Below are 13,773 nucleotides of genomic sequence, written 5' to 3'. Positions count from 1 at the left end.
TGCTTACTGCCAGAAACGGTGGCACCTGATTCCTAAAGGAAAGGGCATGCCCAGTCCCTGCCCACATGGACTGGGCCCCCCACCTCCCGTCTCATCAGTTCTCTGTCCTGGGGGCAGGCAGCGGGCACCCGGGGCCGCGGGGAGCCCCAACTTCCCTCTCATCCCTGAGGTCTCCCTTCTGCGGCCTCTCCTGCCAGATTCTGAGGACCAGCTTTGGCCACCAATTGAGCATCTGCTTCTTCTGGGCTCCGGTGCCTGCCTTGGCCGTTCACAACTGGGTGGTGACATTGTGGTGGGTGCTGTTGGCTCAGCGGGTACTGCTCTCCTGTGACTCATCCACCCCTTTGTAAATAAACCCTCAGGCCGTTTCCAGCCACACCAGACTCATTGCTCTGTGCCCAAAAAGTGAGGATGGGAGAGGACTGTTCAGCAAAATCAACCCCTCCCACATAAGACCCCCAATGGCCTGGAGGACACTGGGCACCAAAGACCCCAGACTGTGAGGACCACGCAGATGAGAGGATGGGGTGGCCGAGGCCCAGCATATCCTTCCTCGTTTGTGGAATTCTGCTGTGCATCTGCACCCGCCAGCTGCACCTTCCTGTCCACTGGAGCCTGATCCTGGTGGATGAGTGTCCTGCAGCTGCTATAACACAGTTTCACAAACCAAGTGGTTTAAAGCAACACAAATGTGTTATTTATTATAAGTTCTGCAGGCCAGAGGTCTGAAAAGGGCTGGCAGCACTCCGTTGCTTCTAGAGGCTCAAGGGAGAACTTGTCTCCTTGCCCTTCCCAGCATCCAGAGGCTGGCTGCCTGCCTTCCTTGGCTTGTGGTCTCTGTCTTCAGAGCCAGCAGCGCAGCGTCCTCAAGTCTCTCTGACCCCAGCACTCTGCCTCCCTCTTGTAAGGATACTGTGGTGACTTTGGATCCACCCAGATAATCCAGGGACATCCCCATCTCCAGATCCTTAGTTGAATCCCATCTGCAAAGTCCCTTTGCCATGTAAGGTTCCATATCCACAGGGCCTGGGAATGAGGACGTGGACATCTTTAGGGGCCAGCATTCAGCCAGCCACATCCTGGGATGGGAGATGGGGGGTGGGAGGAAATGGGCAAGTCCTGGGTCAGTCACCTTCCCCCTCTGAGGGTCTGAGCCAGATGTCCGGCAGGAGGATCACACTGGGCCCTCAAACCTCAACCATGGTGAGGACAACTCCCACCGGGTACTTCCTCTGGTGGGGCAGGAAAGGCTGGCCTTGAGTCCAGGTCCTGCCCTTGAGACCACTTTAGCTGAAGGCTTTGCAAGTTTGGGTTCCTAGAAAAGAGTCTGGGTCACAGCTTCAGCTTAAGTGGCTCGGGAGGTGAGGGTGCTGTCTCAGGCTGCCGGAGTGAGGACAGAGGAGGGGAGGGACGGCGTGTGACGGAGTGAGGACAGAGGAGGGGAGGGACGGCGTCTGCCACAAACAGCTCACTGGCTTCCAAAACTGTCTTATGTGCCCTTAGGCGCCCAGGAATGCCTGTCACCCTTGGGCTATCACCACAGCAATGCCTATCACCCCGGGAATGCCTGGACTTTTGGTCACCCCCACCTCCACCCTGCTAGGACTTGTTCAAGATCCTGTTGTTCAGCTCATTATGTGCCCTTAGGCGCCCAGGAATGCCTGTCACCCTTGGGCTATCACCACAGCAATGCCTGTCACCCCGGGAATGCCTGGACTTTTGGTCACCCCCACCTCCACCCTGCTAGGACTTGTTCAAGATCCTGTTGTTCAGCTCTGCATGCCGAGGTGGGCTGTCCAAGGCAGCCTGGCCAGTGTTGGTTAAGCTGAACTCTCCAGGGGCCTTGGAATCTGAAACACGTCCTCTCCCCTTCCAGAACTCTGCCTCAGTTCCTGCAGTGAGGAAATCCCCTATGGTGTGCCATCCCAGGCTGGCTCCATAACAGCTTTCACCTGCCCAGGCTGGCCTGGCCCCTTCTGCCTTGTAGCTCTGCAGTCCCTGCAGCGTGGCCCTTGTCCACGTGCCAGGAGGCTGTTCCCTGCCAAGTTCACACCCTGGCCCAGGGAGGTGGGGGAGGGGGAGATGGCAAGTGCCTCTCTGCAGTTCTTTTTGGTAATAGCTTTATTGAGATACAATTCACATTTCATACGGATTCAGTCATCCCAAGGGTGGAATTCAGGACCTGGTTATAAAGGGAGCACTGTTGACAAGGACACTAAGGTAAGCCTGAAAAGGTGTCCCCAAAATTCATGTTCACCCCGAACTTCAGGGTGACTTTGAAAATAAGGTCATTGCAGATGTAATTAGTTAAGATGAGGTCATACTGGGTTAGGACCCTAAATCCAACGTCTGGTGTCCTAAGAAGACTACCATGTGACAGCTGAGGCTGGGGTTGGAGTGATGCAGCCACAGCCAAGGATCGCTTGGGGTTGGGCAGCCCTGGAGAACTGAGGTATCACGGTACTTCAAAATGAGGGCCCTTGTGGGGGCAGAATGGGCCCCTGAGACCTGGGACAGGGACACTTGGTGGGATGAGACTGAGGATCTTGGCTCCCAAACTCCTTGGTGTGGCCCTGGTAGCAGCGCTGTCCCCGCACCCCCTTACTAAAGGAGAACAGGCCTCTACACCTGCAGACCACACGATGACCGCTCACCTGTGGCAGATCCTCATGGGATGGCCCTTGCTCCTTTCCCATCTGCCTCCAGCTCCTCTCGGTGCTCCAGGGCTACCGCCAGTCAGGTCTCAGCCAAGCCAAGTGGGAAGCACGCCCTGAGCCGAAGGAACGCCCATATTCCCTGCAATTTCGGGGAGGTGCCCAGAGCTGCACCAGGGTCTGCTGAGATGGCTCCCTGCAGCCTGGACTCGCCATGGCCTGAAGCAATTCTGATGGAGCTGCAACCTCAGACCACCTCTGCTGCTAGGTGTGTTTCCACTGTAACCCAGCCACATGACAGAGCCCCCCCATGGAGCTGGAGGCAAAGCAGGTCTGGGCCTACCCAAGACCCATGGCATTGACGGGTTCCAAACCTGCACAGGCACACACCGCCTGCAGCAGCAGCCCTGTCTCTAACGGAAGCCATGGCCTCTCTGCCCAGGGAGGTGGCCAGGCTGCACGACCCCTGAGCTCTGTCTCCTTAAATCTCTGGCTACCACTGGCCCCACTAGCAACAAGGCCAATGGAGCAAACTTTACCTCCAACTCTGAATCAAACCCAGGACTTCACAGCCGGCTACTGGGCAAGGCCACATCGCCAGTGCCCTGGCCGGGGCTGTGGTCCGGGCTCCTGAGGATGTCCCCGGCTGAGCCCCCAGCTTGTCCCCTGGAAGAGCATATCCTGCCTGCACCCAGGAACATTCTCAGGCACATCTCAGTCCATGGAGGGTGGGCCACAAGGCAAGCCACGTTTTGTGGCCAGTGGTACATTTGGGTTGTAATTCTTCTTATCCCAGAGCTCAGGGCCACCTCCAGACATGCAAGGGCCTGGGCAGGCTAGTGGCTTAGTGGCCCTTAGGATGTGTGTTCTTGGATTTGTTGACCCTCAAGAAGCACAGAGGTGAGCACTGCCGTGGGGAGGGGTGGAGGAGGAAGGGTGTAGGCCAGTCAAGCCCCGTTCCACTCAGCTGGCCCACGCAATTCTGCTTGGCTCCGACCGTGGCTCCCAGGCCAGGCGTTGGCCTCCTGAGGAGCAGTTTGTCCACACCTGTTATTCCAGCTGGACCTGGGGGTCTCACCTGCCCCAGCAGGTCAGCCTCATGGTCATATGCAGCCTTCTCTGTGAGACCATTTCTGGGAAATGCAGCTCTCTGCACCCCAGCACAGAGTTGCTGCTGCTGCCTCTCCCCAGGTTCTCATGTCCCTGCAACAGCTCAGCAGCGGCTCCTTGATCTAGCCTCACCTGAACTCCACTTGGTTTTATGGCCACACCTGCTGCAAGGAGTCTGGGAAGTGTCTTTTTTTTATCAGGACCCAATTCTGTAGTTCTGGGAGAATGGGTCTGGGCAGGGAAGGGTCAGTATCTGGTCACTGTTATCACAAGCCCTGTCAGAGGGGCCCTGTCTGGCTTGCTCTGCAGGCCCTCCTCAGATTGCACTTTCAGATGTGGGAAGGCAGGGAGGGGAGACCTGGAGGGACAGGTGCTCGTGAGCTCAGTTGAGTCTCCAGTGGCTTTGCCTCACCACAGACAGCAAAGGGCTGGCCATGTTGTGGGGAGTCTGAGGAGCATGAGCTTTCAAATGCCAGAGCTATGTCCCCTGCCTGTTGGGATAGAAAACGGGACTGATGCTCCTTGCAAGTCGCTCAGTTAGGACTTCTAGGTACTCCACCTGCCACAGAATGGTCAGGTTCCCCAGTGTGCAATTTTCTCTCTTACACAACTTACCTCCAGTTATTATGCTATCTCATTGAGTCTCATCTAAATCAGCTAGCCCTGCTTTATAGCGGTACCTGTCCTGATAGCAGTTAGAGGAGAGAGTGCCATGAGGGTATGGCGCCATCTCCCCAGCTCCTCTCCCAACAGCGAGGACACCATTAGCCGTGCTTCACTGCCCCACCAGGATCCTCCCCTACCAGGAGTGTGGCACCTCTGCGCCGCCAGGGAACTTGGGGCAAACCCTTCAGGCTTTGGGGAAATTGACGCATGCTGAGAACTCTGGGTGGAGGATGAAGGCCAAGACTTGACAGAGGCTGGCTGCCTACGCCCTGCCTCGAGGGCTTAGGTGGGGTTCTGTGACTCAGGTGGGACGGGTCCCTTGCCTAGTACCTGTTCAACATGTCCCAGTGGACACAGATGGCTCCCACAGGCAATTTGAGGAGCATTTAGTAAATGGGCTGTTTGCAGCGTGTGGAAACAGTGCTTACTTTCAAAACGGGGCCACGTTAATGGCTCTCAGGCACTCTGGACCGTGCTCATGACCCTCCTCACGCCTTTCCTGAGACTCGAACTTGGTACAGGGGCTGGAACACTTAGTGTCACCATATGTGGGCACTGTGCTGTTTCTCCTGGGCCCTCTGCAGTCTAGTTAGGCAGAGTTTGTAAGATGCCAGCCCCTAGAGCAGGGCAGATGCAGGCCAGGGAGGGGACTGGGCCCGGGGGTGGGGTGGCTGTCATGGGCCACTGCCTGCCTGGCTTCCTGTGCCACTTCTTTAATGTTGCTGAGGCGGGATCGTTCTGGGGAAGCAGCCTCCCTTTATCAACTTGTATTTAAAACCAGACCAAGAGCTCCACATTGTCTTCTCAGGCCTCCAGGGTCTGAAGGTGAAGAGGCCCATGCAGGCCCCAGCACGTAGGTCTCTGACATTATCCGTGCAAGGGCTGAGGGAGGACCTGGGCCCCAGGGCCCTGGGGGATCCACCGTCATCATGCAGGAGTGCAGCCGACCTGACCACCAGACTGCTGGGCACCTGAGCCCTCCACTAGCCCCATTCCTGGACAAATGACTCCCCTCAGGGAGTTGCTCAGCACCATGCCACAAGGCTCCCCCAGCTGCCTCAAACACATCACGTTCCCGCCCAACTTGGAGCCCTCCTCTCTGCTGCCACACCCAGACAGTCTCAGTCTGCGCCTTCAGCCTCCACTACCTCCTCCTCAAGCTTCGGGTCTCAATGTGGGCATGGCCTCCTCCAGGAAGCCTTCTTGCCACCCTGCCGACACATCTGTTTACCTCCTGCAGCAGCCCCCCGTAGAGAACTTAGCACAACTTCACGTCTGTGAGGTTTGCCGCCCCCAAGCCCTGAGCACCAGGAGGGGCTGAGCCCACGGTGACCACCTCCTCCACGGTGACCACCTCCTCCACGGTGAGACTCTGGCCCATCCTCAGAGGGCAGGAGCTAGAACAGCAAGTATGATGACAAAAACACTTTTGTCACGAGCACACACCAGATCTCCAAGCCAATTCTTCTTCCGATGCTTTGTGAGGACAGTACCCCACTTGGATGAAATTGATAATGTCATAGAATTTTGGTCCCTTTATCAACTTGTATTTAAAACCAGAGCACAGTGTCAGCTACATCTTTTACTTCCTATTTTACAGTGACATGGATATTTCCTGCTTATGTATGAGCTGCTAACTCTAAATCCTGCTTCTCCCCACCCAGGTCCTGTTCCTGCTGATTCCTGCTCCCTTCCTGTTGGCCCCTTTTAGCACCCTACATGGTGTCTCCCCAACCCCCGATCCCACCTCCCGCCAGATGTTCCCAGGTGGGAAATATATTAGGTCTTCATTTCAATGCAGAATTGCTTGGCTCTGGGTTTGTTATCAAAATTTATTCTTTGCGTTCATATAAAGAGAATATGAAATACATGGCTCATGATTCAATTTTCTGCCGCCACTTTCAAAGCTGTGTGGACTCACCATTAGATCCCTCCCTGGTCTTCATTACTCTCAGAACCTGGCCAGCCCAAATCCTGCAGCTACAGACCCAGCACAAACTGCCACACGCCTCGGAGGCCAGGTGCAGTTCAGGAAACCCTCAGGAATATGCTTTACATCAAGGTCCTGAAGCACAGAGAAATCTCACCCAGCAGTCTTCATGCTCAGAATGTGTGACACTCTCTTCTACTCAACACAGAATCACAGGTGAGAAACCACTGGGTTGCTTTCACTAATGGAAGCAGCTTCTGTTGAAAACCAGAAAGCATTTTTAAAATAGACATGCTCTTCCCCAGATGCCTCCCTCTTCAAACACAAGCAGCTGCACAGGTAAGTTCAAGGTTGTCCACACTGTGCAGCACCCAGGTAAGCAGCTCAGTTTGCATGTACAGTTACAAGGTTACTGCCTCTTCTGCATGAGCCTCTCTCTAGTGCAGGATAAAGTGTGCAGATGTGTCCAAATAGATCTAGAGCAACACTCTAGAACTGGATTTACTCAAGCCCTTGTTATTTTATGGGGGGAAACTGAGGCTTGGGGACAGATCCTAGAGTTAAAGCGGCAGCACGTGGAGAGCTGTGGTTGGGAACACAGGCAGCCTGAACTGTGTCACGTCAGCTGCAAAGGAACTTTATAAACACCTGTGTTAAAGGAAAAACACACACTGAAGTGTGTTTCCTCTACTATTAGCCACAATCACAATCCACACAGGAAAGTATGGTGACCAAATGTGTGGGGAGCTCTAACAGCCAGCAAGCAGTTCTGTAGCAAACACCATGGGGGTACCTTGCAGTTTAATTCTGACACTATTTACCTGGAGATAGATCCCACAGGCTGATGGCTCAGTCCCCAAGACTGTCACTCCCACCCATCCACCCACTTCTGATGCCAGTCACAGGTCCAGGCCTCTGGAACTTCTGACCAACCAGTTAAAAATCAGGGTTCCCATAACCCTTTCTTTGGGTTCGATTAGTTTGCTTGAGCAGCCCACAGAACTCAGAGAAACACGTACTTATGTTGACTGGTTTATTGTAAAGGATATTACAAAGATACAGATGGAGAGGTGCACAGGGCAGGTATGGGGGGAGGGACATGGAGCTTCCATGCTCTCCCCAGGGCACCACTCTCCAGGAACCTCCACGTGTTCAGCTATCTGAAGCTCCCTGAACCCTGTGCTCCTGGTTTCTGTGGAAGCTTCATTATGCAGGCATGACTGAGGCATGGACAACCATGTAAAAACATATTTGGACAAGAAGGGTCTGATCTAACAGCCTGGGTGGGAAGCCCAGCGAGGCCTGTCTATTCAGGTTCTTCTCAGCCTCTCTCTGCAGCCTTCCTTCCTCCCGGCATGGGGCAGGGCCCCTCCTGAAACGGGGGTCTTATGACCTACAATCGGCTAACTTAGGCCAGAGGATTTCCTGCCTCGGGGAGAAAAAAGAACAAGTGAAAGGAGGGCAGGAGACGTCAGAGAGAAGGAACTCTGTTTTCTGAGGCTACAGCGTCCCAGCACTGTAACAAAAGAACAAGTGTTATGTGAGTTATGAGCCAGAACCGGGGATGAAATCTAATGTGTAAATATCAGAATACCACAACCTGTCACTCTCACCTTCCTGGCACATCTAGGTTGTAATACAGTTTCAAATGAAGAAAAAAAAATCCAAAACAAAGGAGGAAATTTGTAAAGACTTCAAAATATATATAGATATTTAAAGATAATATATAACCCTCTTTGATAGTAATTAGATCATTGATTGGGAAGAAAAAAATCAATACAATAAAATTTAGGAACAGAAATGCAAGAGAAGCCATTTAATACTGCCCCCTCCCCCCCAAGTGGCACAGCATGGAGATTAAGTTTATTCTGTGATCCCGAATACATGCCCACAACAACAGAGAATCATATCAAGTGTGAGTGATGTGGACGAAGGGCCCTCCTCAAACTCAGGAATTAGAAATAGGTCAGCTCGTCGTGCCTGGCTTTGTTGGTCTGGTAGTCAGACAAGGTCAAGGGCTTGTTTTCATGAGGGAGGCTTCTGAATACTCGCAGGTGTACGAAGTCATCATCACCAACATGAACCTGGAAAGAGAGAGTCTGCTGAGGGAGCAGGTGCAGCCTCTGGTCCCCAGTCCCCTGCTTGACTGTACTGAGTGTGAGGAGGGCATGCAGGGCCATGGCCCTGGAAGTGTGATCGCGGCAGTGGGGCTGATGACAATTTCCATCTCCTCCTGTACATGTAGCAACAGCCCCAGCACCCCACATTTGTCCCATCAGAGTCCTTGGTTACTTGAAAGCCTTAGCCCTTCTCCCAAGTTAGGCCAACGTGCATACACGTACACACATGCACACACACTAAAGCCATGAATCCCTGAAGCTGGGGACAGCCACAGGACCCCCATTAGGCACCTCCACCCTGGCACCTGAGCCCACACCACACAGGCTACACCCAGCACCCACTTGGGCTCAGGCCCTTCTGCATGGCCCATACTCCACCTTGATGAAGTAGTTCATCCCTGCCACCACCTGGCTCTTGAAGGACACGGCCTTAAAAATGGGAAACTTCTTCTTTTCCTTCTCTTCAAGCTGGGCCCTCACCTGGCAGGAGGGGAGAGATAGGGAAAGACTTGGTGGCTTCCCTCCTGCGGGAGGAACTTCCAGCACACGTGGGGTTCCACCGCCAGCCTTCCACATATTTTCCTTAACTCGACTGTCCCTTATCGCCTAGGGGACATGGTAAACTGCTAACTCTACTGATAAAGTAGAAAAAGCCAACTCCTTATTAATTCTACCAAAGTTTTAACAATGCTCCTTCAGTACATCATCTGCCCTTTCTCTGCAAGGAATGCACATTTTTATATTTTTATCATCACAACACTAGATACAAGTTCATACCCTGTTTTTCACTTAAAATGCAAACAGTTCATCTGAAAGACTGTACATCATTTTCAATTAATCTTCTAAAATTAAATATTTTTAATTAAATGTAATCTCAAATTATATTTAAATTGAACCTTCCATTTCACAGTCACGCGTTTGTTCTCTAAACGAGTGCCCCTGCTGCGAGCATACATGCCGCTCCTAATTTCTGCTGCAGCAGATAATGCAGCAGGGAATGCGCTTTGCAGGTGAAAAGCTGTTTACCTGAATTTTGAGACGATTCCTTTAGGGTATAGTGCTTTGGACAGAGGCTAATCTCAACCTTTGTGTCAAACAGTAGACCTACTTTTGATGCAATCCTGTCTCCTAGGGTCTTTACCTTTTAGGAGCTGATCACCTTTATGGTGGGTAGAAAGAGCAAGTTTGCCTTTTAAAAAATTTTAAAAATCTAATGTAGTTTAAAAGGAGTCTTGCCAGTGACTAGAGGATTACGGGCTTAGTTTAACAAAACAAAACAAACAAGCGGTAGGAAGCATGCTAGATGGGAAACAGAGTCACCCAGTAAACAGGTGATGGAATCTCTAAGGCAATCTGACCAAAGGCACTGTCCCCTCCCAGCACCTTCAGGGCGGGGCCCTTGCTGGGGACAGCCAACGAGAGGTAAAGACTGAAGTCTGGATGGGAAGACGGTGCAGTTAGGAGAAGGCACCGGCCTGTGCCCCCTACTCTCTGCACGCAGCTGGCACGTTTCTCACTGCGCTGGGGCCAGGGCCTCCCCAAGTATGAAGACCAACCTGTAGCACCCTTCTCCATGCAGGGTGCTGTGCTGGGCCTGTGGGGACACGCATACCAATGCAGTGGCCCTCGCCCTCAGACAATGACAGGCCCAGGCAGAGCGACACCCACAAACCGGCCTAGGGGCCGAGCAGATGAGGGACAGGTAAAGCACAGGGCCCCAGGTGGCTGGTAAGAATGCGTGCCTCTGATGTCTTTCCAACTTCGTGCCAGTCTCTGGTCTCTATGCTCCTCTTCTGCACAGTGGGAGGCAGGAGCACTCAGCCCAGAGCCTCCCGCAAGGAGCAATAAAAACAGGCACAACCAGGCGGTGCTGGTGAATGTCCCCGCCTTCTCCTCTTCCTTGAGACCATCCAGCAAAGGGACAGGCCTCGTCAACACCTGCAAGGAAAGAACACGCCCAGTGCAGGCTAAACTCATCAGGCCCGGAGAGAGGAGAGCATGGAGCTTCAGTCACGTCCCCAGGGCCCATGTCCCACATACAGGATAATTGCCAAAAGGCATCCTTCAGCAAGAGTTTCCAGACCAGGTGCCACCACCAACAGGGTATAAACTACCCAGATGTTATTACTAGGTATACCATGTGACTCTGGCTCTTTTATTGCTATGTTCCTGGAAATTTGAAGCAAAGAACAATGTGTAGCCAATCAGTACCTCATGTTACTTTAGTGAACCAATGGAAATTCTTGGCAAACAACTTTGGAATTGCCCCTTAACTTCTCCTTTGTGCATTTAAATATCTGTTTGTACCTGCTACCAGACGCAGCACAGTTCCTAGGCAACTTGGGTCTGTGTTTCCCAGGTTGCAGTCCTCAAATTTGGCCCAAATAAACTTTGTTTTGTATACTTTTGCCTGTTTCTTCCATTAGTTTGACGCCTGCCTTAAACTTTCTCCCAGCAGCAAAGGCTGCTGGCCACTGATGTGTCACTGTGAGATAATGACTCTTCTCCTGTTCCCGTGACAAACGAGGAATTTCTAAGGCTGGGCTTATGAGTGGCTGTGGGGAGGACAGAGGAACCACTTCTCCAGGCGTGGTCCCACAAGTAGTCTGGGCGCCTATTTGGAACAAATTCCTCATTTTCAAAGGTCTCATGGGACTGACTCACCAGAATTTACTGCAGTCAGATGGTCAAAATCACCTGCATGGTGACACTGTGGGCTGACCTCATACAACCAGGAGTAGGAAGAAGCAGCAGGGAGAAAAGTTAAAAGGGAAAGAAGTGCATTTTTCCTCCTCTTACTCAAAACGTGAGCCTTAGCCTTTCCCTGGTAGTAAAGAATCAACTTTGTAACAAAGAAGGACAGGTAGGGCGGGCCTGGCTCGCTGAACTCTAAGGGTTTCACATATGTTAAGTCATTTAACCCTCCCCGGAGTCCTCGGTGCAGGTGCAGCGCATTAAGGTGCCCTGTTACAGATGAGGAAACCCAGGCATAGGGAGAGCGAGCAGCTGCCAGGGTCTGCCCTCTGCAACCCAGTCTGGTTTTCATTTTGTTTTTTTGTTTTCCCTTTCTATTTAGACATCATTTCAAACTCACAGTTTGGGACACGGCTAGGATAAAACAGTGTAAAGGACACCGCGTGCCCGTGTGTTTTCACGTCTCTGCCTCCCCACGGTGGCTCCTGACCCTGCACATCTGTACATTTCCTAAGATCGGAGGGGCGTGCTCTCCGCAGCCGCGCGCGCTGTCGGCCTCGGCCTGGCACGCCCGCAGCTCAGTGACCCTCCCCCTCGGAGCCGGCGGCAGCCACGCGTGCCGCGGTGTCCGCGGGGGTCCACGCAGGCTCTGCAGCCCAGCGTCCCCGCCCCTCCCGGGGGCTCCGGGCGGGCCGCGCCGAGGCCTCACCTGATCGGCGATGTCCTGGGTCTCGGCCGTGGCCGGCTGCGTGGCGGAGGCCGCCCCGCACATCATCGTGGCGGCGCGGCGGGGACCGGCCGCCGTGGACGGAGACGTAGGGCAGGTCCCCGCGGGCAGCCTGGCCCCCCACGCCGCGGGCGCCGTCTCCGGGCGGAGGGCCGGTGTCCGGAAGGAGCGTCCTCCGCCCGGGTTGGTGTCGTCCTCCCCCGAAGGCCGAGTCGCGGGGACCCGGGTGGGCGTGGCCCTGACGCCAAAGGGCGCGGGGCGCGGGGCGCGGGAGGGGGTCCTGACCCCATGGGGCAGGAGTCCAGGCGGACCCGGAGGACCCCCGGACTGGGCTGTGGTGCTGCGGGGCGTCGGGCTCAGTGTGCACCTCTCAGTGCCTTTGTGGAGAGACTGCGGGAACCAGCCTCAGAGGCTCTACTTGAAGGACTGGATGAGTTAAGTGTGAAAAGCTTGGGAGAGCGTCTGAGCTCCAGGGTGTGTCGGTAGTGTTGTTATTGCTACTTGCTGTTACAAGTATATTAACATGTTTTACCTGTAACTTGCATTACATTTTCTATAGAAGGCCCTGGAAAATACTTTTACCTCCCTTTCCTTGATACCAGTTTTTCATCTTACCGAACAGGAGGGAATCAATATCCTGTCTCCCGCCTAGAGTCCCAGGGGACCCACTCCAATGGCCTCGAACATCACTTATGTTTGAAATCTGTGTTCAGAAGAATCAAATTTTTAAATTAAATTCAAGCTGTTTTGAAATCTCCCTTGTGAAATCTCTGATTTTCCCAAGGTAAGTATAACCTAAGTTTTTAAAATTAATTAATTAATTGATTTTCTTCCTGGAGTCTCACACTACCTTCTCCCCTAGCAAGCTGGCCCAGGCGTGGGTGGGTGGGTGTGTGTTTGCTTTCCTGTTAACACTCTTAAGCAGGTGACTCATACCCGTGTTCCTGGTTCCAATCAGTTGCTTGTGTTTGCATCATGTAAAAGTGTCATCGTTAGCATTTGTTGCTAATTAAATTCTAACTTAAGAAACTCTTTGGTTGAGAGAAAAAGATGAAGCATTTAAACTGTAGAGACCAAGGAAAGACATCCCCTTCAGCCCCCTCAAGGTTCTCTGAAAAATCACCTGATAAACATGGATTCATGGGAAGAAAAGGCATAACAAACTTTATTCTGTCATAGTCTTAAATGACACGGAAGCCTTCAGGATAAAGATCCAGAGATGTAAGGAAAACTGTCCATATTTATGCTTAGGTTCTATGAGGCAGGCACAGCCGTGTACAAGAAAGGTGTGATCTAATGCTCATAGGCTGAGCAGAGAAACCCAGCCAGGCTGGCCAGACTCTTCTTGGCCTCTCTCTGTAGCGTTCATTCCTCCAGGGTATGGGGCAGGACCCCTCCTGAAATGGGGGTCTTAAGACCTACAGTCAGACAAGGTAGGTCAGACAATTTCTTTATGGCCAGCTCCAAGACAGGCATGGGGAAAATTGGAGTATAATTTTAGTCTTTATGGCTGGTTTTGGGAAAGGGGTCCTCATTTTTGTTACCCGCCTTGGGAAAGAGGGATTCTGGTTTCTGTGGATTGCCTCAAGAGTGAATGAGGCTGAGAGACAGGTGGGCATGAGAAGGTCAGAGAGTAAGTTTGTTTTTAAGGCTGTTTCTGAGGCCTTCCCTTTGGGGTGTCACTTTCTGAGCACCAACAAAACAATTAAGCACTTATAAGCTACCAGCTCATCTTCAGTACCAAGGGAACTAATAGCTGAAAATAGGTACCCCACATGGGCACACTGTGTTACCAAAGCAAGAGAAGTCCATCATCCACTGCCAAAATGTCTACAAAATCTCACATGCCAAAGTTTGCAGTGTTGAAGATTA

The 13,773-nt window shown here is 52.6% G+C and overlaps 1 protein-coding gene across 1 annotated transcript; it reads right to left on the bottom strand.

Moving 5' to 3' along the window:
- Positions 1-7,379: 7,379 nt before the first annotated feature.
- Positions 7,380-11,982, bottom strand: CSTB (cystatin B (stefin B)). Its single transcript, XM_008589464.1, has 3 exons — positions 11,884-11,982; positions 8,859-8,960; positions 7,380-8,444 (listed from the first exon to the last, which is right to left on the bottom strand). The coding sequence occupies exons 1-3, from the start codon at positions 11,947-11,949 to the stop codon at positions 8,316-8,318; spliced, it is 297 nt and encodes a 98-aa protein (XP_008587686.1). The 5' UTR covers positions 11,950-11,982; the 3' UTR covers positions 7,380-8,315.
- Positions 11,983-13,773: the final 1,791 nt, after the last annotated feature.

This window comes from Galeopterus variegatus, unplaced genomic scaffold (genome assembly GCF_000696425.1).
Source record: "Galeopterus variegatus unplaced genomic scaffold, G_variegatus-3.0.2 Scaffold5463, whole genome shotgun sequence".
NCBI classification, from domain to species: domain Eukaryota; kingdom Metazoa; phylum Chordata; class Mammalia; order Dermoptera; family Cynocephalidae; genus Galeopterus; species Galeopterus variegatus.
This window is presented reverse-complemented; position numbering and strand designations above follow the sequence as displayed.